This window comes from Labrus bergylta, chromosome 9 (assembly GCF_963930695.1).
Source record: "Labrus bergylta chromosome 9, fLabBer1.1, whole genome shotgun sequence".
Classification (NCBI taxonomy): domain Eukaryota; kingdom Metazoa; phylum Chordata; class Actinopteri; order Labriformes; family Labridae; genus Labrus; species Labrus bergylta.
In genome coordinates this window covers 21,936,975-21,962,038 of record NC_089203.1, presented here as the reverse complement: position 1 = coordinate 21,962,038, position 25,064 = coordinate 21,936,975, and the positions used below count along the sequence as shown (strand labels likewise).

At 40.1% G+C, this 25,064-nt stretch overlaps 1 protein-coding gene across 2 annotated transcripts in view; it reads right to left on the bottom strand.

The window, feature by feature from the left end:
- arhgef37 (Rho guanine nucleotide exchange factor (GEF) 37) overlaps positions 1-25,064 on the bottom strand; it is a 31,550-nt gene that overhangs the window by 5,391 nt on the left and 1,095 nt on the right. For both annotated transcript variants that reach the window (XM_020637510.3, XM_020637509.3), the window contains 15 exons: positions 24,860-24,960; positions 19,285-19,486; positions 18,850-18,969; positions 14,888-15,387; positions 11,194-11,323; positions 10,171-10,318; positions 9,838-10,037; positions 8,986-9,116; positions 7,866-7,970; positions 6,280-6,393; positions 5,853-6,022; positions 5,264-5,411; positions 4,919-5,047; positions 3,805-4,000; positions 2,946-3,115 (listed from right to left, as the gene is read on the bottom strand). In XM_020637510.3, coding sequence (XP_020493166.1) covers positions 2,946-3,115; positions 3,805-4,000; positions 4,919-5,047; positions 5,264-5,411; positions 5,853-6,022; positions 6,280-6,393; positions 7,866-7,970; positions 8,986-9,116; positions 9,838-10,037; positions 10,171-10,318; positions 11,194-11,323; positions 14,888-15,376 — 2,130 coding nt within the window. In that variant the 5' untranslated portion in view covers positions 15,377-15,387; positions 18,850-18,969; positions 19,285-19,486; positions 24,860-24,960. The remainder of the gene's footprint in view (positions 1-2,945; positions 3,116-3,804; positions 4,001-4,918; positions 5,048-5,263; positions 5,412-5,852; positions 6,023-6,279; positions 6,394-7,865; positions 7,971-8,985; positions 9,117-9,837; positions 10,038-10,170; positions 10,319-11,193; positions 11,324-14,887; positions 15,388-18,849; positions 18,970-19,284; positions 19,487-24,859; positions 24,961-25,064) is intronic.

Below are 25,064 nucleotides of genomic sequence, written 5' to 3'. Positions count from 1 at the left end.
CTGGGGGTAAATAGAGTAATAGGTGAGAAAAAGTCTGAGACGATGATATTCAAAGCACTGTGCACTATAGAATGAAAAGGACAAATCATTTTAACAGATATGGTAGAACATAGGCTGGCTCAGGGCAAATTAGGGCATTTCTTTGCCTGGGACACTAATATATGTATACATCTCTGATTGGCTGCCACAAGGACAAAAAATGGCTATGTCTAGTATTTGTTTAATAACAGGTTTCAGAGAATAAGAAAAACTCCAAGGCCCTCTCTTTTTAAAGAATTAAAATGCCTTTATTTTCATGACATGCTCTTTTAGACCGTAAAACACACTTAAGCCTAGCAGCATCAAGTCTTCATCAAGACTTTTCTTTAAGGTCTGCATGACCATGCCATGAAAACACAAGATTTTCAGTTGTTTAAAAAGAGAGTTCATTTGAGTTATTTTTGTCTTTTTTTTTTTTTAAAGGTGTATTTTTGGGCTTTTATGCGAGAGATGTGAAAGACAAGCAGGAAAGGAGCCAGAGGTTGGATTAGAAGCCGGACCACCCGCTTGGAGGACTAAGGCCTCTGTATATAGGGTGCGCGCACAAACCACTAGGCTACCAAGGCGTTTTATTTTATTTTTTGGGAGTTTTTCTTGTTCTCAATGTATCCCATGTGTCTCAATCCAAAGAGCAACTCAAAATGACACATTGTTGAGCTCCTCCATTTATCTGTTCTGACTTTTAAATATCATGAGAAACTACCACGCTACCACAAATCATGCGAGTCTACCACGCTCTCTCCTCCCCACATTCCCTGCTTCTCTTCAGCTGTCTTATCAATATAGGCAAAAAAAGGCCAAATAATAAGAATCAGAAACCTTCACTAGGTCTGTACAAAGAGAGGTCTTAAAACATATTAGACTACAGACCATTAGAAGTCAAAATATAAGCAACTGCAAAAAGAAATGAAAATATTTGATGTAGAGATAAAGACAAAAAGGTCAGTTCTGTCAGCGATGACGCAACAAAGAGCTCAGTAAAAGGGAAGCCCAACAAAACGACTCCAAGTACAGGTCATTGTCAAACAATGCTGAAGAGATGATATAGCAGCCTACATGCAGGGTCACGGTGCTGCAGAAGGCCATCCTAGTTGACACTGGATAAGTCAGGACACATCAGCGTCTACGTCATACAGATAGACATACTGTATATACATTGTCTTGGATGCAGATCTGAGACAAAGAGATGGGTTATCAGGGGACTGCAGTCAAGACAAATCCTGCAACTCAATGTTTCTGTTACTCCAAATAGTCTTCATAAGGTCGTCATCATAACCTCATGACAAAACCATGGTTTAGTTTTTAAAATGTTCTCTTTAGGCTGCATGAAAGAACACACATACACGTATAGTATATTTGATCTGGACTAGTGATGACAGAGTGTGAGGGTGTGTGTGTTGTGTATGTTTTTGTATACGAGCAGACTCAGGGTCACGGAGGAGGGACGTGGGGAGGAGGGGGCATGAAAAACCGCCTATATGAGGTCACTGGAGCAATCACTCACTTTAACAGGCAATGTGGAGGCATATCTCCCTCACACACACACACACACACACACATGCACACACACACACACCCCCACACAACACTTCTTCCTCATCCACTCTTCTAAATCTCCGTCTTTCCCATGTAGACTTCCACATAAACCACCACAAATTTACAAGCTGTGACACTCCCCTCTCACACTCACATGTGTTGCAAATGTAAATCAATCTCAAACACATGCACTCACACATACACACACCGGCTCGCTCCATCTCTCCTCTGCAGCGCTGTGCCGCATAAATTAACTCTCGACCCTTCACACAATAGCCCACTTACAAGGTTAAACTGCTAATTATGGACCTCTCCATTAATAACACACGTGCACAGTCTTTTATGCAGATATTGACACACACATGATTACACCTGCACACACGCACACACACACGCGCCCACACACACACACACAGTCTTAGTCAGATGTGTGACAGATTGATGCAGCCGTAGCAGGTTGTTGTCACATGCATCAGTCAAAGCTTCTCACACACACACACACACACACACACACACACACACACACACACACACACACACACACACACACACACACACACACACACACACACACACACACACACACACACACACACACACACACACACACACACACACACACACACACACACACACACACACACACACACACACACACACACACACACACGGCTCTAAAATGAGCCTGTTGACTGTTTTGTTATGAATATTTTGAATAAGCTATTATATTTTACATGAAATGTGTGCAGTGCTTAAATTAACTAAGTTTTCTATATTATTAAGGAGCGATGAATTTAGAGGGGCTTCTTTAGAGGCTGAGCATGTTTAGCTCTAGTTTCTGCTGTGTGTCCCTCACATTTGGTCCTCTTAGGCTCTTGTCTACAGTTCATCAGCTGTTTGATCGTGTTGAATTAGAGGCAGAGCCCATGGGTGATAGAAAACATTCATCACTGCAAAAGATAACGACAAACTGAGGGGAGGGAAGCAAACAAACAGCAAGACCCTTTTTTTCAATCCACATACACAAAGGACTGATAATCGCAGGGCCATTTAAAACATAGTATTTGACACAATTTTAATTAGAAATGGCTATAATATAATTAATTATGCTACTTTATATGAACAATCTTTTGTAAATCTTTGTTTTCCAGGTTTCAAGACAAGTACACTGTCACCTGCTGGTATAAACACTTTTTCTCTCATGCAGGCACATATTGAATGCATTACACATTACAATGAGTTTGAATGCACATGTCTACATTTTGGTGTGATTGTGGCTATCTGGACTCAATTTCTAATCATCAATATTCTCCTTTATGTAAAAGTGTTGTAAGTGGTAAGTTTCGGGAATGCAAAACAAAGGCAATCACCTGAAAGCAGGGCTGGCTCATGACAGTCAGTGGGCGTCCCTCTGGGGTGTAGGAGTGTCTCCTGATTCCCGTCATGCTCTCAGGTAAGGTCAAATGTGGTGAAGGGGGCGGGTCATCTGTTGGCTGGTGATAACGAATGAGCTTCGAGGAAGGAGCGTACCCTCTTCTGCCTGCATGGGAAATTAACAATTCAAGAAGGAGTATGTGTTAAAGATGTTAAGATTTACTGCACGATTAAATGGAAGAAACATTTACTTTTATAGCGGATTCATCTGCAGTAAGAATTAATGTATTGATTATTCTAAAAAATGTCGGTAAAATTTGCAACAGCACAGACTGAAGTTTAAAACTAGAAGATTTTGAAAATAACATTTATGAAGGTAGAATCAGGGGATGTGGGAGATAACGGTTACTAAATAACTTTTTTGATGTGGAAATTATCACTCTTTTTTTTTTCAAAGCAAAATCCCACTTTCAGTTCATGCTCTAGCAGTATAACCGTTCCAGAAACTACCTGTTTGATCGCTGGTTAATTGCAATAACAATTAACACCCAAAAGAGGGCGCCAACGAGCTGCATGAAGCTAAAGCTGCACTGACATCAGATTATTGTTGGCACCATCTGCAACCTCTGTGATTTCAGTTTCTATTTCTCAACATTTATTTCTACATTGGATATACATAAGTCAGTGTGGGTAATAATAGTTCTTTGCACATCTGTAAAAATAAACGGCAGATGTTTGTTAATTTCTGTCACATATTACTTGCTTAGAAATCAGAGAATTGTTTCGTGTTTCAACAGGTTCTTGTTTTTTAACATTGTAACACGTTTCTCCAGCGTGTGGATGTTTGCTTCTTACCTCCAGCGTCGACGAGCCATCTTCTCTTGTCTCCGCGGGTGTCAGCCTCACTGATGATGGCCACCAGCTCCCCTTTGGCAAGGTTCAGGTCCAGATCCCGGCTGCCCACCACCGTCCCCACCACCTGGTAGATCTTTCCAGAACCGTGCTTATCCATCAGCTGCTTTAGTCGGCGCTGAAAAGATGGACTCTGAGGCTGAAGGGAAAATAAAAGAGTTTGTGGATAACAGGGAAATGGAAGAAATGACAGGTTTAAAAGAATGGTTATGTTGCAACACACATCTCTCAAAATCTATACTTCTTAATAAATGACTTAATCTGTAAGGGATTCTTTAAATCATTTTCTAAGTAGATCAAAGTAGAAAAGTTTTGGATTTAGCTTGTGACTTAATGCAATTTCACAAAATCTGCAGATAAATCACAATTCAATTTTAGAAAATTCTGTTGATGACCAATTGGATTAAATATACTGTTTTAGCAGCAGCAATAATCCACCAGATAGATCAATAAGATACATATTTCTGTTAAAGTTATACATACAATTATTTTTATTCTTTGCCATTGTTCACATTTGAAAGTTAAAAAAATGCGTAACAATTAACAACAAGAACTTTTCACTGTGATTTTTCATACCCTAAGTTCTAAATGTCACAAAAGCTCAGTAATAACATGAAACTTTTCCACATCTGAGAATATGTGACCATGCAGGGAAGGGATCAAGAGATCTTCAGAACAAGAAGAAGCACATTCATGACTTGTTTCTAATAATACATGAATAACACCGACGCTGTAGTTATGAATCACAACAATGACTCAGCAAATTCTTCAGCTTGAACAACATGTTGGAGGGAAGTATCACCTGTCAGAAGCTCTTCTCATTTTACCTTTGGTTATTTAGAAAACAAACAAATTGAAAGTGACTTTTTGTCAGTTTAAGGTATCTGATAGGTGGTGAGGCAGGCAGGAGGGGGACATATGTTAAAAGATATGTTGTTTGTTTGAGGGTGAATAAAAAGAAACAGACACAGAAGTTTTGTTCCTGATCAACAACCCCCCCCCCCCCAAAAAAAATAAAATGTGAGACAACAACTATTTTATCTCCATCTGTACCAACCTGGTCGACAGGGGCGTTAAGCGTGTCCTGTACACCTCGACACAAAGTCTCCAGCCTTCTGGCACCTTCCAGCACTGCAGACTCCGCCCACTCCCAGAATGCTTTGGGGCTGAGAGAGCTGTGAGGAAGCTTAAAGACATCAGAGAATAAGAACAAAATGAGTGAAAAAGTTCAATCACACCTTTGAAAGTCCTTAATGTTTATATCCTCTGTGGTTAGGGTCTGGAACAAAGCTTCATGGAGTTGTTTGTACTAGTTAACTGGGATAAATTCATTACAAGCACATACAAGACATATAGCTAAATGAATACAATTCTATATAAAGTAAACTTCCCATGACATTACCTGCTGTGCAAAGCTTTGGAAGAGCTGCTCCATGTCTGAAGCGAGGTCTTTCTGCAGACAGCTGAATGTCCCTAACATGCTCCAGATCATCTGCAGAGCCAAACCGTTGAACTGAGGAAGCTCGTTGAGGAGTAATGTGTTCATTGTCCTGTGAAGAGAGGAGATATTGAAATGCAAGATGACGTCAGCGAGAACCGCATTGTTGCACTTCTGACTTTTACATAATTGCAAGAAAATGTAGCGACATTGGTCTTATTGGGAACTTTGTGATCTATTTATTACTTATGATCCTCTCAAATTCTACTTTTTACACCACTACTGACTGGAAATTTGAGGAAGGCTTCTGTAAAAATAGAGCCACTGTTTGACACCGACTCAGATACACTCAGAGCTTCACAGTGTTTACACTGTTCTTCTCATTTGCTCAGCATTTAGCACTACATCCCTGAAGAGTGTAAAATAAACCTTTAAATTTGAGAACTCTGATGAGTAATCAGAGCGTGGAGATGAATTCCCCCGTGGTTCAATGCACTGACACAGAACGCCCATCAGTCCAGTGTGTAGCTTTAAAGCCTCCCTCTCTCTCTACCTGTACGTGTTAGCCACAGCCTGTTCCTCGTAGCTCAGACTGGACTTCTCACAGATCACTTCGTAGTCGAGCAGCTTGTCCAGCCTCTTCCTGATCAGGTTCCTCGGGCCCACCAGGAGGTCACGGAGTGCACACAGCGGCTTGTGGATCAACGTCCTCATCCTCTTCTCCTGCATGGAGGCAAAATTGGTGCTCGTCATCAGAAAAACGCTTTGTTAGTTTACGCATAAATCCATTAAGACTTCATTCAAGACGGTCCATTCTGTTCAGAGAGTGTGTTTAATCATAATCTATGAGTAAGTTCTTTGTGCCTTTTCTTTTTCCTCAACACAATTTTCCCTGCAGATCAGTTTTTGTTTTGCTGCTTTGTCTCAAGTAAATACTGTTTCTGCTTCTTTTAAGTGTATGACATGATGGGTAGACTCACAAATGTAGGAAGAATCCACTGTCTGAGAGCTGTAGTGATCTCCTTGTAGCAAATAGGTGCCTTTTCTCCATCCATGTCGAAGTCAAACTCCTCTGTTTTGCAGGCCAGGAACCCCTGCGGACCAAAAAAATAGAAGAACATAAAAACCATGCTGAAATCTTGTTTGTTTGATTCTTTTTCAAAGTTAAAACTGGTTACCACATCTACGTTAGAGCTTGTTAAAGAGATGTTGCTGGTGAAAAGGCAAGACACGGTTAATTTTAAGTAAGCATACAGCTTTCCTGCCATTTCAAAAATAACTGGCCCTTTATACGTTGGAAACTCTGAAAAACATTTTGGACTCCGTGCTGATCCTTGTTGGTTGGGCACAGAAAGAGGAAAAACTTCAACAGAGGCAAATTTTAGGGTGGAAATGTACACAGGAACTCATGTGTTTGACCTGTGGAGCCTCTGAGTTTACATGGTGTGATTCATAAACATGTACAAGAATAAATATCCAGCTATGTCCAACTTGTTCCACGTCTCCAGAGAGTCATAGATTCAAGTTTTGGTGTCCAGAAATTATTTAGGTAATGTGTGCTTTCTTTGATCTTCACTGAAGTCCTGCATATGTTCTTAAGCACACTTACTGAACTGGTTGTTGCACTTTTGCACTGATGACTTTATTTTTGTTAGATTAAATTAATATCGAGGGAAAAAAAGCAACAAAATTCCTCTGGAGCCCAAATCATTCACAGTATTATTTTGCCTTTACATATGAGTTGGTATTTACTTGTAATAAAGGGGGTCAATTACATCTATTACATTTCCTGTATAAAAATTGTGCTTCTCACATCGAAAAATCCACATTTACAGCTGAAACAGGCTTAAAGATAGAGCTAGATGAGTCTTTTGTCTCAGAGCTGTGAGCTGGAAAACAGGACAAAGTAATCTGAAAACACCCAAAAACAAAAGTATTATCTGATTAGATGCCTCAGTTAATCAAATGTACAAACTGTGTTTAAAGCGAGTCTGAATCAAACAGAGGAAGCACGGTTACAAATCAATAATTGTGTACTCAGTTTTTACTACATGAAAAGCTACAAGCAAGCACACACACACACACACACACAACAGAGACACAAACACACATGTGGGACATGAGCAGTATTTTGTAGACAGAACAAAGTCTGCAGTGTGAATGTAAACAAAGAAAAAACGCATTCATGTTTACAGCCTCCTTATTGCCAGTGAGAAAGAAGTCTGGGAACATCTGATGTTTATGCCTTTCTTAAGGCAGATAAGCATTCCTGAGAGATACCAGGATATTTATCATGACCTTCACAAAACTGTCCAGGACTTTATTCAAACCAGAAATTGCACACATGACGCTCTAACCTTCAGAAATGTGTTGACCAATAGGAGTGTGTCCCTCCTGTATCCATATCAACACATATCCTGAAAAGTTTTTTACCTAGCACTATAGAATCATCTCGTCATGTTGAGGCTCATGTTATTTGTCAACTTAATTTAAGCCATAAACAATGGCCATAAAGAGAGAATATTTTAACATCGGTAAGTAGAATGTTCAAACAAGCACGGCCTACCTGCAGGTGGTGCAGGTACATCTCCACGTTCTCCAGGAGCTCCAGGATGCCATGCTCCAGAACGTAAAAGAAACCTTCCAATGCGTCAAACTCCTCATCAACCAGCTATCAAACAACACACAGGCAGACACAAATAGATCTGTTAATTGATGATTAAACAGGATTTTCAAAAGGCCTGCGGAGTTCTGATCTGCACTTAAAATCATTTCCCACTCCATAGCTATTCATTTATTCAGCTCTTAAAGTATAATATCTCTCAGAGGCTTTGAGCTTATTGCTTGAATTTTTTTTGCCTGCAAATGATCAGCTTGAAACAATTATTTGTAATGTTCCAAGTGGTATATCTTCATTTGCTGGAAAACAAGTTACAGGAATGAGAACATTTATTTTTAAGGAGCAATATTTAACTCTTATAGCTTTTAACATTGGTATTGCTGTCCAATTCAAAACATTGGAGAGAGTTGTCTCCCTCAGTTCCCCTTCTCTTTCGCGTCAATGCACACGTGGGTTGCCTAGCAAACGGAGTGGCGTCCGACACAGCTGTGTGGGGGTGCCTTAAAACCGCCTACCTTCTCCGGTCAAAACAAAACAGACCCTTCCGGACCGGAATCAAAACTTAAGAGGAGGACAAACTGGCTGCTGCGTTGTTTTCAGAGAAGTCAGCACTTCAACATAGCATGTTTCCTTAATGTCTGATCATGTAGTAAGGTCACTTTATGATTTAATTCAGTAAATATATCTTGCATATTGCTCCTTTAACTTTTGGAGCAACCCTTTGGTCAGATCATAAAAACCTTATCAGACTGAAAGGTGTGACCTGGCAAAGCGCAGTGAAGCAGGTCAGCGCAAACAGCAGAGTCAATAAAAGGTCCCATTTTCTCTGCAGGTTGTCCACTTGTCTGATTAATCATTAACTACAGAATTGTAGTTTGAGTGGGTACTCAAAAAGGTTTCAGGAGCCTTGTAGAGTCACCTCAAACCATCCTTAAAGACGACTAACAAGTTACCTTTTTGATTCAAATTAGTTAGGATTTCTTTTCAATGTCCTGCTTCATGGAGAAGGGATCTTGTGTTGGCTCATGCACACTTCTGAAGGAAAGGATTTTTTTTTAACCCTTACCTTAGGTGCTATTCCAGTCTCGTGTTTGAAGTGCTGGCTGATCCTCGCCGTCTTCTTGGCGATGCTGTGAGTGTTGAGACGGTTGATCTTGTCCTTTATTGTCAGAGTTTCTGTTTTCTTGTATTTGTCAGCTACAATGGGACAATGGGAGAACGATGGATAGTTAATCTGGTGTACAGTTCTAGACCTTCCATTTTACATACATAGCTTTATAAGACGTTTTCATATCGCGATTCAGCAACAGTGCCGATATGAAGTTTTGTCGTAATCACACGCTTAGAGACTAATATTGTTTCCGCAACGGCGTAATATTGGTGTCCCAGTCTGTGAATTTGACATTGCTCGACGGCGTTGTGGAAGCACGAGAGAGCCAAGGCACAGTGGGAGCTCCACATACACACACACACTCAGACATCCACACACACACACACACACACACACACACACACACACACACACACACACACACACACACACAGCACTGCTCTCCCCCGCTGGCTCCGCCCCTGTAACACCTCTATTACTAACTCCGGCACAGAGAGGGGGATAACGTCAGTGCGTGATAATGTCACAGGGGCGTAAATATCACACCTTGAAACGGCAGTCTGAATAGGGCTGTAGTCGCATATCAGCCTTCTACTCTCTAAAGAGTAATGCTATGGCTGTTTCATGACAAAAAGGCCAAAATAAGGTCTTCCTTAGTAGGCATTCTTTTCATACAGTAGACACTTTGAATAACAGTGCCTTGCTTCTCTTGTTCAATTTAAAAAGATCTCACCAGGTCAAAGGAATAACATCACATATTCTGTTGTCAGCACATACAGTAGGTAAATAGTTGATTTCCTGCCTCACCAACTTCTCTGAAGCGTTTGTACTCATTGATGCGACAGTTCAGGGCAATGGAGGTGTGAGCGGTCTGCTCCAAAAGGGCATATGCTGGGTGACTTTTCTCGGAGTGTTTCAGGATGGTCTGCAGGAGGAGTGGGTAACGAGCGATCCGCTGCACCGGCATCACCAAGAAGAAACTCAGAGAGGTGGCGTTTACTTCAGGCCTGGAGATAAACAGCAAGTATCAACAGTCATGACTTAAGAACAATGAAAATCAACAACCATCACAGGTTATGTCTATTGTTAATCCTTCTGTCCCAGTATCAAAAAACAGAAAATGTAACAACAAAAACCTACGCTGAGGTCTTGATGATTCTGACAATGTCGTTCCAGAGCGCCTCCTTCTGTTTGTAGCTGTTCTCCGTCACTGTGACGTTGTTGTAGTTTGCCAGGTACTCCCTGTAAGCTGCTTCAATATCTGAAGACAGGCTGAGGAACGACTCACCTGTCAGGAAAGTCAAATCATGCTTAGAGCAAAACACACAATCTGAAGTGTAATGACATTCCTTTTAAATAAGGGCTTCAAGCAATGTAAGATGTACTAACTTTAAAATGCCTACAGATGCCTTAAATTCATGGCAGTTCAGATTAGGTGTACCCTCCTTTAATTTGGCACAATCCACTGATTTAGTAGCAATAAACTGTTTAAAGTGTACAGAGAAGCGTCCCACATGGGTCTAATTTCCATAATAAAGGAAGTGAAGTAAAAATACAGGAAGCAACTTTTAGTCCAGAAAGAGTCAAATATCTTCAGCTGTTAACTCTTGAATGTTGTTTTAACCATGTGTCAATACAGAAAAATACTCAGCCGACATTTCCAGGCACACATCCTTCACAATAAACACTAATGTGTTTGCATTAAGCGGAAGCTGCACCCATTACAAACTCCAGCCACCACCGATAGCGGAGACTGTCAGTGTGAGATAGTATGTTTGACATCATCTGTCGGCAAGATGTGTGAAGATTTTTTTTTTTTTTGTTGGTTTCCTGTCAACAAGTATAATCAAGAAAACTGATCTACAGGGGGAAGCAGTTGTGAAACCGGCAGCAGCTTCACTTCTTCTTAGCTAATTTAGCTCATATTGCCAGGTAACTAAGACAATGTCAGTCACTGACTTTTAAGTTGTTTTTGGGGCCTTTTTTGCCTGTATTAAATAGAACAGCTGAAGAGAGAGAGGAAGTCTTTGGAGGAGACAGTGGGGGATGACAAGCAAAGGGCCTAGTTCGAATTCAAACCCACGCCAGCCACTGCCAGAGGACAACAGCCTCTGTACATGGGGGTGCACTGCATGCCTCTTATGTTATAGTTTGAACCCTTACAGAGAGTCTCCAGGTAGAGAGGGTCTCCTGGTTGGATCTGCTTCTGGTCCAACAGGCTGAGGAGACGACTCGACACGTTGATCACATCCTCTATGTACTGAAACATGCTGTCCAAGTTGGTAAGAGGAGGCTGTAGTGAGAAAAAATACAGGATTTAACTTGACGTACAGTACACACAGAATTACACTGTGTATTAGATAGAAGACTACTTAAATATCTGTCCAAGCTAGACACACATACACAATCATTCTTCTTCTCTACTACCTGCGATAACAGCAGCTGTTCTGGGATCCAGTGTCAACCTGTTTCTTTTAAATCATTGTTATACATTTTTTACAAATATAATGCACAATCAATGGCCCTTTCACTTTTTAAAAGTATTTAACATATTTTCGTCTTTATCTAATATCATTCTTGTGTTCATCCACAATTCTTCCGGTCCATTGACTCTAACCTGGTTGGATTCCTGGTTCTTTTTCTCCCTCTGGCTCTGCCCGTGTCTAAAAGCTGTTTTGTTCCAACCTACCGCAGGAACTTTTCTTATATCGTTCCACATTTTTATCTCAAATGCTTTTTGTTGCCTATACATAACTCTCTTTCCATCCAGTGAAACATTAATTATACTGTACGCCCAAATATAATCCACACATTTTTCTGCTTTGACTTTATTTATCAGCAATAAATGTCGATGAAACGTGCCAAAATTAGATATTTTTAATCATGGTACAATGCAGTCCTTCTGCAATAATTGTGACAGATTTTGCAATTTTGGCATTTTATCTTCATTGAAAAAATATTTGAAATAGTCTTAATGTGATTTTTGTTTTTGCTGTGGTCTGTGCAACACCAGGACTTTTCATAATGTTCAGAGAACATGATCTCTTGGCTGGGGTTTCTCCGAAGTTTCATTAACAATGTGTGGTTAAAAAAACAAATCATACAAACTGCTGCTCCTGGCATGCTAAATTGAACCGGCTATATTACGATTTCAATAATATTAAAAGTTATTGTTCGGTTGTGCTTAAATGCGAAGCGCAAAATAAACATAAAATAGATATTAAAAATAGTGATAAGTGCAAATGATCCCAGAGCACGTTGACATATTTTGATGGCTTGAATAAAATCAAAAAGTTGTTTCAGTTTTTTCTTACTAGCACAATTAATATATTGTTTCATCTTCATCAGAACTTTATTATTGACATAGATCATAATAAGCAATGGCATCATGTCCTGCTTTGTGTTAAAAATTCAGATTTATTCACATTGAAAATGCAATGTCTCCCTTGTGCACTATACCCAAACGTGTCTGCTCCCTGACATGAAAAATTCTCCTGCACAGCTGATAAAGAGCCGTTTTGTTTGGCTCCATTCTGTTCCAATGAGACAACAGTGGGCCGTGCTGGAAGACTGAACAATCGGCACATTAACATGGAAAACAATCCAGGAACTTTTCTTGCACCACAATAGCCCCATTCAGCCAAATATTTATTCTATTTCTCGACCCCAGCCCTCTGTCTGTCTCTCCACAGCTTCACTCAGCTCTTCTCCTGCTGTGCTCACTTCCTCTCTCACATTCATAGTCCATATTTTTGCACACTTTTTACCTCCATCTTTCATTTTATTTTAATTCTCACCTTGGACAAATGCCACATAACCTAGATGAATCTTTCCCCTAATATCTCCTTCATCAACCATTCTTCTATTCCCTATTTAATGTCCTCCTCTCAGCAGGTAATAGCAGCTCATAGTTATCCCTTCCATTCATTATTCCCATTTTCATTTCATTGCTCTTCATCTACAGTTCCCTTGGTGTGTGTTATCATTTCCATGCTCATCCTATCAGCCCATGAAGACTGATTCTATTATGTTTTACGGGGCCTCTTTTCATTACTGCATAATGAAGGATTATTCAGCAGTAATAAGCAATGAATCAGATGTAATGAAAAGCTAACAACAATCAAGCTGTGGACTACATCTTCAGAACGGCTCCTCTGGAGGCTGCAGCGCATGAATGCATTAGATTTATTTAATACTTATCAAACTTTATATCTAAAAAAAATAAAATCTAAACACAGAACTCAATCATGGCTAAAAAAAATGATGGACAGCTTTTAAAATAATAAGCAGCAATTTAATCTATGTTAAAGCTTTGCTGATGATTGTTAATATAAGTTCTATATAAGTTCTATACAATATCTCTTCATCATCTGCAAGCAGAAGAAAAGGAACAAAATACCCTAAGTTGGGGTCACATGGAGGTAGATGAGATAGGGAGAGCATCTTTATGGGAGATAAAGAACTTTTTACTCAGGTTTGACAAATGAGCTCCTCCCAGGGCATTTGCATGTATGGAAGTATGAGAGCCTTGTTGGAATTCATGACAAATATGTGATGCCAAAGTTAAAAATGAATCTTCAACAAACACATTTAGAGGTTTTTGCTCACTGTAATGCCCAAACAATGGCTTTAAAAATCTGTTTATAATTGTGGTGGAATTTCTGTAGTTATTTAGATTATAATGTACAGACGTCATTAGGTTTATTCACTGTTCTCTAATGTCAGTCAGACCTGACGGAGTTCAGATGTTATGATAACACCAAGTACAGCTTAGAGAGTGTCAACTGTTCTTCCTGATATCTGCAAGGATGTTTGGTAGACTTATTGTCTGCTCCAGTGTTATTGACGTCACAGATTAGTCTAGGTGGGTCAATGTGACACAACCCTGATAATAATGATGTCTTTTAGATTACATGCGATGCCTTTCGAAAAGTTCCGCAGATGTGATTGAGCAAGACACGAGTACGGAAGTGTGATGTTGAATCATGTCTCCTTGAGTATTCATCTTATGTATAAACTTTCATCAACGTAAGCCATCTGAGTCAACTGAGTTTTAATGAATGGAGTCAAGTCTTGGTAATTTCTTCAACAATAATAAATGGTAGATAAAAGGTCACATAATGCAAAAATACACTTATATGTGTCCCTAGTCTGTCTGCAAACCCCCCAGTTATGAGAAAAGTCCATCCTCTCTGTCTTTTACCTGCTCCACTTTTCAGAAAATGTGTGCTCAAACAGGCTGTTTGGAGATTTTCCCTTCATGACATCACAAAGGGCAGTAACCCCTCCCCCAGGTGGGTGGCACTCCCACAGCTAGGTGTTTGTTCTGCCCTCTGAGTCTGCCTTCTCACCGTAAACAATAGGGCATGGAGCGAAAAAGCCTGAGCTGCCCAAGCCGTTCCAGAGAGGGGGCGTGGTCAGACACAGCTCATTTACATATTTAAAGATACAGACACAGAAACAGCCTGTTCTGAGCAGGGCTGAAATAGAGGGGTTTATAGGCATGATCAAATACAGGATCAGAGTGGATTTAGAACAAGAAACTTCACAGGCATGTTGTGGGGAGATCTGAGACTTATTCAAACTCGGTTTTTCAGTTATTCGTTTTTTCAGAGACTTTATAACCTGAATCTGTATTGTACTTCCTTTGTTTATGAGTTTTGGTTGTACATTTTAATGTTTTTTTTCTAAGATTTTGACTTCTGTCTATGTAAAGAAAAAATGCTAAGACCTCCACAATAGTCTCATAAGACTCTATTAACATTTTCATTATTTTTTGACAGGTTGCAAACAATTCATATGGAAATGAATCATCTGTTTCCATCCATGATTAATGCTACAAACACATCTGTCTTACCTGTAGTTGCTGCAGGTTGCTCCTGATGGTCACAGTGCTGACTTGCAGCAGTCGAAGGTAATTCCTCTCAGACATCACCAGCTCCTCTATAGCCAGCAGCTGCCTCTGAGCTGCTCTCTCTTTAGCTGCTTTTTCATCCTCTTCAGATTTCTTTCTGGCCTCCTCAGCCAGCCTCTCCTCCGATATGGAGCTCTCCTCTGAAAAGCTATCCTGTGCGGAAAGTTTAGATCCAGCAGTGAAAGTGTTTGTATCTGTAAGTTCTGAGCTGTCAGCTGGTGCCTCCACAAACACTGACACATTCGACTCCTCCTCTGAACTCAATGTCTCTTCTCCAAACTGATCTTTCTCTGTACTTCGGTCCATCTTCTCCTGGAGTTCGGTCATTAGCTCCTTCTTGGTGACTTTCTCTGCAGCGCCAATGGAAGAGAGAGCTGGTTTAGGGAGAGCCAGTGTGAAGGAGGAGGGCTGAGGCCTCCTGGGCACCTCCATGTTGGAGATCACTGTCGGAGAAAGACACAGCTTAGAACAAAGTTGTTCAACAATTTCAAACTCACTGTTAGGCCTCTATTCAAAATGATAAAAGCTGTAATTGAAATTTGAAATCATTTAGTGCATAGAGTTAAGATTAAAAAGAGAGATAACGCCATGATTTCTAATTTCAACCTCAGAGTGCATAGCATACTCATCTGGATAAGATCTGCTTTTATTAGCCCTGTTCCAACTGTCCAGTCAAAGTATGATATGTACGCCCCTGCGACTTCTCGCCTTCAATATGAATGTCATGGGAAAACAAAGTGATCCCACCTCTGTACGGCTATCAGAGAGGTAGACGACGTTACAGGGGTGAGAAGGGATCAGCGCAGCCAGCAAGGGAAGTACAGCGCTGTGTGTGTGTGTGTGTGTGTGTGTGTATGCATGTCCGAGGGATGTGAAGCTCCCGCATTTATCTACATATCATGCTTTTCCAACGCCATAAAGCAGTGTGAATTCACAGTCTGGGAAACCAATATTACGCCGTTGCCTAAAAGATATGAAGGTACAAAGGCGTGATGTCGGAGGAGCTTCGTTTACAGCGCACTCTGAAAAGGGCTTTCGATTGTCTGATTATCAGTGTGAAGGGCAACAGCTGCATGGTGCGCATTCCAATAGGGTCCTCAAACCCTTGAGTGCTCGGGCCCTAATTAAAAATACTAGGTCAAGTTCAGACATTTAACATCTCAGTCATTTCATTGTGGAGCCGTTTCAGCTTGAATGAGCAGCTTTACCTAACAAGAGATCAGTAGCAATGCTTTAAAAAGTCGAGTTAGAACTACTCCTTAGTTTAGGTGAAGGGAAAAGTTGTAAACATACTTGACCAATTGTGTTTTTATATTCTGAATACATTTTGAAGGGTTTTTTATGTACAATCATCTCTTGTTCTGTCAAATAATTTTTGACTGGGAGAACCTTTCAAACTAAAGCACCTTCATTGTTTGTCAACTATGATGTTTTTCCAGCGTCTCTCTAACCAACACATCCTAGGAGTCCACCTGGTAACATGTTTAGGTCCTCCTCCTCCTGTATAAGCACCGCCGTGTTGTCCAAACAGTGAAAGAGAGATGTCAAAGTGACACATAACACACATAAGACTGAGTCAAACTAAATGTAGGAGCTTGTTTATTTACAGATTGAAGAAGTGCAGAAAGTTGAAGATACGTTTCTCTGAACATCTGGTGCCAATCATTTCATCCACAGGAACATTCCTTGAATTTCTCTGCAGATAATGTAACATTCCTGAATCCTTAGGAAGTGAAGGGGACTCATAAAGAGATGACTAATCCAGCAGTCAGCAGCAGAGCGACAGATGACGAGGCTTTGTTTATATTGTTTACTTCACACCAACATGTGGAAGGGGGGGTGGGGGTATTGTCATGGATTCTCTGAGCTGGAACACCTCATGTCGGCTCACCGGGAGGCTGCCAGACGAACACAGTCAGCAACAGTGTTGTGACAATTAGCCTGTACAGTACATGATTCAGCCATCTGTGGCTTTAAAGCGCTAACTCTAATGGCAGTTTCATTTCTGACCGAGTGATTCAATTAGAACTTCTTTGAGAGGAGATGCTCATGACAGCATCAGAAAAAAAAGCTCTGGATGACACTGGATGGATGTTAGTGTTAAAGTTACTTAAAATTGATGAAGGGTAGAAATAAATACTTTAAACTTTTTCCTGCTCCTTTTCGAACATTACTTTATGTTTTGTGTTGAACATGGCGGTCGGCATTTTTGTTTAGGTTTCCTTGTCATATTTTCTTATTTAATCATTTACCTTTTTTATTGTTGTAAATAAAGATATCAAACGATTAACACCCCTCATCAGATTTCAGTTACTACTAAAGGACTAGAGATTGAATATGTAGCTCTAAAAGCGTGATACCAGGAATGCACCGATGCATCGGCTCAACATCGGTATCCGCCGATATCGGCCCTGTTGACAGACATCAGCACATCGGTAAATAATGTGGCATGAACCGCTGTCTTCAGCTGAAGTTTAATTTAATTGCTGCAATCTAGCACACCTAACTACTGATCCAGAGTGTTTTTTATTGGACAGAGGAAGTCACCTGTTGAACAAACTCTGTCTTGTTTTCATTGTCAAACATGAGAGAAAATGTGAGTTCACAGTTCACATTTGTTGTTGCTGCCGAAAAAGTGCAAAAACAACTGTTGATGTCCAAAGATCATCAAAATGATTGTTCTGAAAACCTTTCACTGATTCCTCCCACAGAAAAGAAAAACTATTACTGTACAAAAAAAGTCTTAAAACACTCTTAAATAAGACATTAGACTTAATATGAATTGCCAAACACACTGACAATGAATAAATCATTTTGGTCAAACAGCTGCTGATTCCATATTTTGAGTTCATGGTCATTTTCAAAGGAGAGTTTTCGGACATAATGTGAATCGTCGGGCCTTATTCTGATCAGGAAATTGTCAAACAACTTAAACAAGCTTATGACATTTTAAAGACTAAGTTATGAATTGTGAAAATAATCCAAAGTTGACTCATAATGAAGATAATTATTTTAAGCAGGCAGCCATACTAAGACAAGACAATTCACAGAAACGTTTGGTAACGACTGTTTTTGATATCTGAACTCCACATTGCTTGATCAGTGCTGAAACACATGGATGTTCAATATGCAGCCCTCAGAGCTTTAACTTTAAACAATAAATACAACTGTGATTTCTTAAAGACCATAGTACTTCACACTCAGACACTAACATGACACCAGGCACTGTAATACAATACTTTGAAAGTAGGCAATTGTGACTGTAACCCTACCTCACAGATTTATCTTTTCCCTCCAACAAACGGGGGTTTAGGGCTTAAGCAGCATATGGTGAGTTGACCCAATGTGGGGGATAACTGAGATTTACAACAAGAGCCTGGCATCCAACCTCAATTCTTTTTTAATGCGTAGACAACAATTATCAAAAACTGGATTTAAAGTGGCATCATTTTGGGGAAATAGTTCCTTATTTAAATTCAAATTTGAGTGCGTTTTTTTAGAGTTTTTTTTGTCAGGCAAAGTTGTTGACATGCTGTTTGTGTTTGAATACTGTAAAAAACAAGAAAACAAGAAAAACTTGTTTATAACTCTTAAAGGAAGGTACTTATAAGAGTAACAGCTTAGTACAGGTACCAACACTTTGACATCATATTAGCACTACCTACATGCTCTTTGCAAATCATTAAGTCATATTAATTATTGCATGAAAACACACATAAATGAAACACATGACAACACTTCCTTTAAATCCCAAAACAAGTGTATCAGAGCTGCTGACTCATGAGACAAGTGCTGCTCAGATTATGAACCAAAACCAAAGAAAACTCAACACTAATCCTGACCACAGCGTGTAAAAGTGACAGAGTATCATACAAAACATTTACATGACATCAAGCTGTTATTACCTTGTGCAGAATCCCTGATTCAGCTGTGTGAAGCTCGTTCTCCTCTCTCTCTCTCTCTCTTTCCTGTTGTGCTCTGTCCCGACTGAAGCAGAAATCTGCTGCAGAGGAGACGCTGCAGCACTGCAAACACACACACACATAAACGCACTAGTGTAACTTTCTCTGGTGACTCACACACACTGCTGGGCCTCATGTGGCAAGAGTGTGTTTGAGTGTGTGAGGGAGAAACACAGGGCATGAGTGTGTGAGGAATAAGGGGGGGATGGGAGTGGAAAGGAGGGTGGGCCGGTGGTTTTGTGAAGGAAAACGAGGGGAGGGGGAGGAAAGGGCTGCCACACACACACTCAACCACAGCTTCACACACACAAACACACTCATGCTGCTGAATAAGCTGATTGACTGCAGCAGCTGGTGGGAAGAGGAAGCGGCACTCACCCAGACAGACACCGATTGGCTGCAAAAGTCTTCACAGTGGAATGAAGGACCAATTAGAGGGCAGGTATAGAGGGTTCATGAAACTCTAAGCTGACCAGTCAGGGCGCAGCGTTGGAGTGATTGAAGTTTCCCTCTCACAGGAAACAAAAGCACAGCGTGACAGCCCATCCTCTCCTGATTGCAAAGGGATTGTCTGGATTTTCTGGTGGAAGGAAACAAAAAGGAGATTTACAGCTCACTCCTTTGGATTTTTTCAGTCGGAATTAAAAGATTCATGGTTGTTGTTAGCGTCAAACAATCAAGCAGATAGTTGGGGAAGATGCATGTTCGCTGAGCAGCGACAGGCTGGTTCAAAGGACTTCAGATTTTTAGTTGAGAAGACTTTGTATTTTGAAAGTCCAGGCAGGGAAAAACTTTTCAACTTTTCCTAAACATTCAAGATCGAGTTCAACCAGAAAAAAAAAAAAAATCTAAAAAAAAAAAAGGTGTGCAGTCCAACTAAAAGATGATCACTTCATTTTCTCTTTCACTCTGTCAAAACAAAGTGAAAAAGGAAGGAATCTCACATGTGATGCTACAAGCACTGGGAGTCAACAGCTGTGCTAACATCTGTACGAGGCTGTATTTGGGCTACGAAAACACAGATGTGTGGATGTAGCCCACAGCTTTGCCGGCAACTGTTGGGAAACACAGTTTATTTCTTTTTATGCATTGAACTCAAGTCTGTGATCACAATGACGATGCAGATTTTTCAAAAATATTAAATAGATATATACTGTATATTATGCCTTGATAAGTTAGAACTGCTGAAGAGAGAAATGTTGGGAGGAGAGAGCGGGGGATGACATGCAGTACAGGCCGAGGTCGGATTCGAACCCACGACTGCTGCGCTGAAGGCTATTGACTCCAAACATGGGCCGCACGTCATGACTGCTAGGCTATCAGCGCCCCTAAAAAAAAAGCACATTTTTGATACTTGTATTTGTTCAATTTCACTTCATGAACCAACACTTTTGACTAACACTAGACTTCTTTTCAGATCACCAATATAAACCTTAAGACACTGAAAAGGCGTTAGATTTATTATTGAGGATTTCCTAACTTGGGATAAGACTGAAGTTCGGTTAGTTAGAACGTTTTTGTAAAAAAACTACGCTGATATTTACATTGGAAGTTGTCCCTCTCCTACATAATGGGATTCGAGAAAACACATTCAAACAACACTTTCTAAAAAGGTACTTGGGTTCTCAGTGACAGCTTCATTCAGCTTCAGCACTTTCATAAGAATGTGTTCCACACCACAGGACCGATCTGTCACCTCACACAGCACAGCAAATCCATAGTTTGACACAGTGCAGAAAGGAGATGCTGCACTAAATCCCCCCCAAAAAAGTAACAGGGTGGAGATTCAGTCCTGACAGAACAGAGACAGGATGCTATCATAACTTGATCTTCATCTCTGAAGAAGGGAGGCACTGGTCTTCTCTACTTTTCTCTGATGACTACATGTTGAAAACTGAACATGTTTTACTGGCAGAGCATAAAAAAAAATATTGATTCAGACAGCAGGTATTTTGATAATTTCTAGTGGAGGGTTTTCCTCCCCTTAAGCTGATTCAACAAAAACATTTGTCCACTTTTTCTGAATAAAACTGGTCTCAAGAACACACACATTTAAATTTCCATCTTATCATGTGTCTGTGCACCCTGTAAACATGAAACTTAGATGATGTCATTAACCTTTACCAAAATGAGTGAGTTCATCACAGCCTTGATTGAGTCGGGAATGAGAGAGGCAGGAGGGCAGCTGCTAATCTGCTTCATTAGATAGGCATGACAGGGAGGAACGCTGCAGGACGACATTCTTTCATCAGCTGACTTATGTCCACGTGACGACAACTCAAGGTGTGTTGGAGACATAATAAGTCTACACTTCAGGCATTTATCTCTTCAGCCACAATGAGCGCACACTTCTTCCTCTGGGGGAAAACCTCTGCCTTCACACGAGGTAAAGGGCTCTGTTACTGGGGAGAATTCAGAAAACGTCTGCCTGTGCAAACCTCTGAGGCTTCTTCTGACAATGAAGCCAGACTGATACATGGGTTAGGATGGAAAATTGAGCAATAGTGTCTAAGTGAAGTCATATAGTACAGGATGTAGTTTCCTCTGGTTCACTCTCCCCTTGAGTAGAGCGTTGATCGCTCCAATGTTTTAAATGCATTGAACTTTAAAGTCAATCTGAACAATCCTTTTGTGCGCTGGATTACTCTGATCTTGTTTCCATATCAGGATTTGTTTAAATAGTTTACATTAGGGAATGTTATTTTATATTCTAACTGTATTCCCGATATTAATAACTATTGATTGTTGTGCACATTATCTTCCTATCTCATCTTGTTTTAAATGATGAAAATGTTAATTTATTGAAATTAGGGCCCAAAACAAACTCCAGATAAGATAATTGGATTAAACTTCAATCACTGGGATAAACCGGAGAATCCTCTCTTGAGTAACTTGAAAATACTGTCACTAACATAAACTGTAGTGTGCTTTAGTGTTTTAGTACTTGAGATTTTTGAAGGTACCGGTCTTTTACTTTTACCGGTCTGTGACTGGGCGGACTCCAGATTTCTATTCAAGACCGGTCAAGACCACCACTGTTATTTTCCCACGTCATTACTGTGATAAGGAGGAAAACACCCATTTCTAAAACAGCATATAACTTCATATAACTAGTTTGATTTGTATCCCCCGGTTACAGCCGCAACCTTCCCAGTGTTACAGTCTAAATAAGAGACACGGCCCCCTACACACAAGATGATGATTTTTTTTATTTTTTAATTTACGAAAAAAAAAATATTTACAAAAAAACTGACGATATCAAATGAGTTTGATTAATTCGGCAAAGGGATTCCAATAGGATATATAAGTTTTAACCTGGTTATCATGACACAGCATTTTTTTTAGCTATAATAACTGTGACATGAAATTTCCCAATCATCACAATGCATCTCTCTGTAAAGTTCAGTAGAAACATTTTAACACATGCTCATCACTCATTTCCATGACTCATGCTTCTCTGTTTCCACCAAGTTTCTCAGAATATCTCGCAGACAGACAAACAGGACGGAAACAGTCTTCGATGGAGAGATTACGACTGATCAGAAGCGCTTTAGTTAAACTCTTTCTTTTGTTGACTTTGATGTTTAACTGGATAACTCAGGCTTTTAAAAAGTTCAGAAACTTCTTACAAAAACAAAGATCTCATCACTTTTTCGTCTGGACTTTCTGTCATAATCAATATTTATTTTGGATGGTTAGATTTTTGCAGTTTTACAACATGTAGGTGTAGCACATTAGTGAACATTCAGTCATGTGCTTGTTAGACATCAGAGTTTTAGACAGGGGCAGAATGTGAGTCCTGCTATGAGTACCATGAAAGCAGAGTCAGAGGTGGAAGGAGTGATGAGTGGTGTCTTAGTAAGAGAGCTAAATGTAGAACCATCTTTACTGTAATCACAGGGTTGGTCCAGTTCCTGACTGCTGTAGTGAACATGTCGGTTAAACATAAAGACACAGCTTGACTGTGGTCGTGTGTTCAGTAAAAATGACATCATCTGCTGAACTGAAAGTTGTCAAAACTGTTGATAATAGCTCGTGTGAAGGTGTTTCTCCTGCAGGCTGAGTGACAAACAGCTGATTAAAGATGACAACACTAAACCTGAAAAGCAGTGATGATCATTTCAGTCAGTGTTTGACACCCTCTCTGTTGAATCCTCAGGCTCGCTGCAGCGTTACACACAATGAATGAGCATGACTGTGATTTACAGCAGATAAGGAGAAACACTCACGCCCTTAATTTGCTTTCTTTGCTCTGACCTAGAATTGGGCCAGTGAAGTTTTGTTGCCTCATTTGGTCTGTTTCACACTCTGACATACGCTGAGCTTTCTAAATAGGTTGCAGGTTTTGTAATCTGGCACTGGGGAAAGAAACTGGCAGCGAGGAGTGTATCACTGAGATATTCACTGGATGAAGAACTTCAAAGGCAGCAATGTGAATTATGTGAGGAGGAGGAGGAGGAGGAGGAGGCGAGGAAGCAGCTCCATTAAGCTTAAGGGGACGATCAATATTTTCAAGCATGGCCGTGGTTTATATATTTTAGGTTTTAAAAGACAAATAAATACAACATGTTTTTGGTACTGCTTCAGTAAATCATTTAGTAAACGGGTTGTAATGTTGCATGAGTAAAACCTGAATGTCTCGCAGGATAAATGAAGTATTTATACATTTATCTGGGGCGGCAGTGGCTCGGTCTGCAGGGACTTGGGTTGGGAACCAGAGGGTCGCTGGTTCAAGTCCTGGTGCGGACAAAGTCTGGTAATTGGTCTGGTAACTGAAGAGGTGCAAATTCACTGCCGAGGGGCCCCTGAGCAAAGGATTATTGCATGTTCATAGGATCCTGTTTGTGCATGTAAATCTATCCATCTATCTGTAGCTGCAACTTAATCCTTCGGCCTTTGCCTCAGAATCAAAGTGCATCCAATAAAAGTTGTTTTTTATTGCCTTTCACAGGCTCTGAAAATAATTCAAAGTTTCTGACAACAATACAGAAAGGGTCCCTACAAAACATGAAGCTTTTGTTAATGTAGCGAGTTCTTTGAAACCAGAAACAGCCTCCTCAAAGCAACCACACCTCAGTAATGAAAACAGCATATTTGACCTTACAGAACATGCTGCTATATTGCTGCCTGGATCAGTTTGTTTGTGTTGTTTTGTGACTTGTCGTTTCAAAGGGTTAGCTAAGATCCAAAACACCACAAACAACCGCACCATCCCAGCCACAGGTAAACAAGTGACTCCCGTCTTCTGCGAGCTATAATTACAGTTGTTTCAATGCTTCGGGTTTAAAAAAATGATCTAACACTAAAAAGATATATATATTTCTTAATATGTGTCAGTGGCAAAAACAAGCACGTTAGAAAAATCACAGAATCTGCCATGCTGCCCTGAAAGAAATGTTAATGACTACAGGAAACAACATACAGGCAAGTAAGTGTTACCCAGAACATACAATTATACAATGTCAGAAAAGGGAGAAAATTGTTGTTTTCCAAAGCACTTATGACATCGCTAAAAGTTGTTTATTATCAACAACTTGAAGATATTTTAATTTACCGTCATAAAGAAATAAAATAGCACCACAAAATTCTTACATTTAGGAAGCTCGAATCTCATAAATGCTAGTGTTGTTTTTTTACAGAACTACTGAAACTGCTTATTGTTATCAAAATATCTGGCAATACATTCAATAGATGACTACATATGGATTATTTGTTGCGTCCTCAGTTGAGAAAGTACACACATAATTCATCAGATTTCAAGTTGTCTGCAACCTGAGTGCAAAAAACATGTTCTTCCAGAGGAGAAACAAATAAACGACATGTTTGTTCTTCAGATGAGCATCCTAATAGTTGACGTGCATGAACGTGAATGTAGAAGGTGAAGCTACCTCCACCAGGTTGTTTCACAGAATGATTAGAATGAAACACTGATAATAGACTGTATAATGATTACCTGTGTGGGTTATGTTTCTTCTGTCAGCGCCGGTCGGCTCAGGACACCAGAGGAAGCAGGAGGGAGGAGGAAACATCCCGGTATCCTTGGCTTCCTAATCACTGGAGAACAGGAAACACATTCAGACAGACTCAACATTATGGTTCACATCAACACACATTGGGGTTTTTCTTTTGTGTTTTTACTTCGGTCACGACAACTCTAA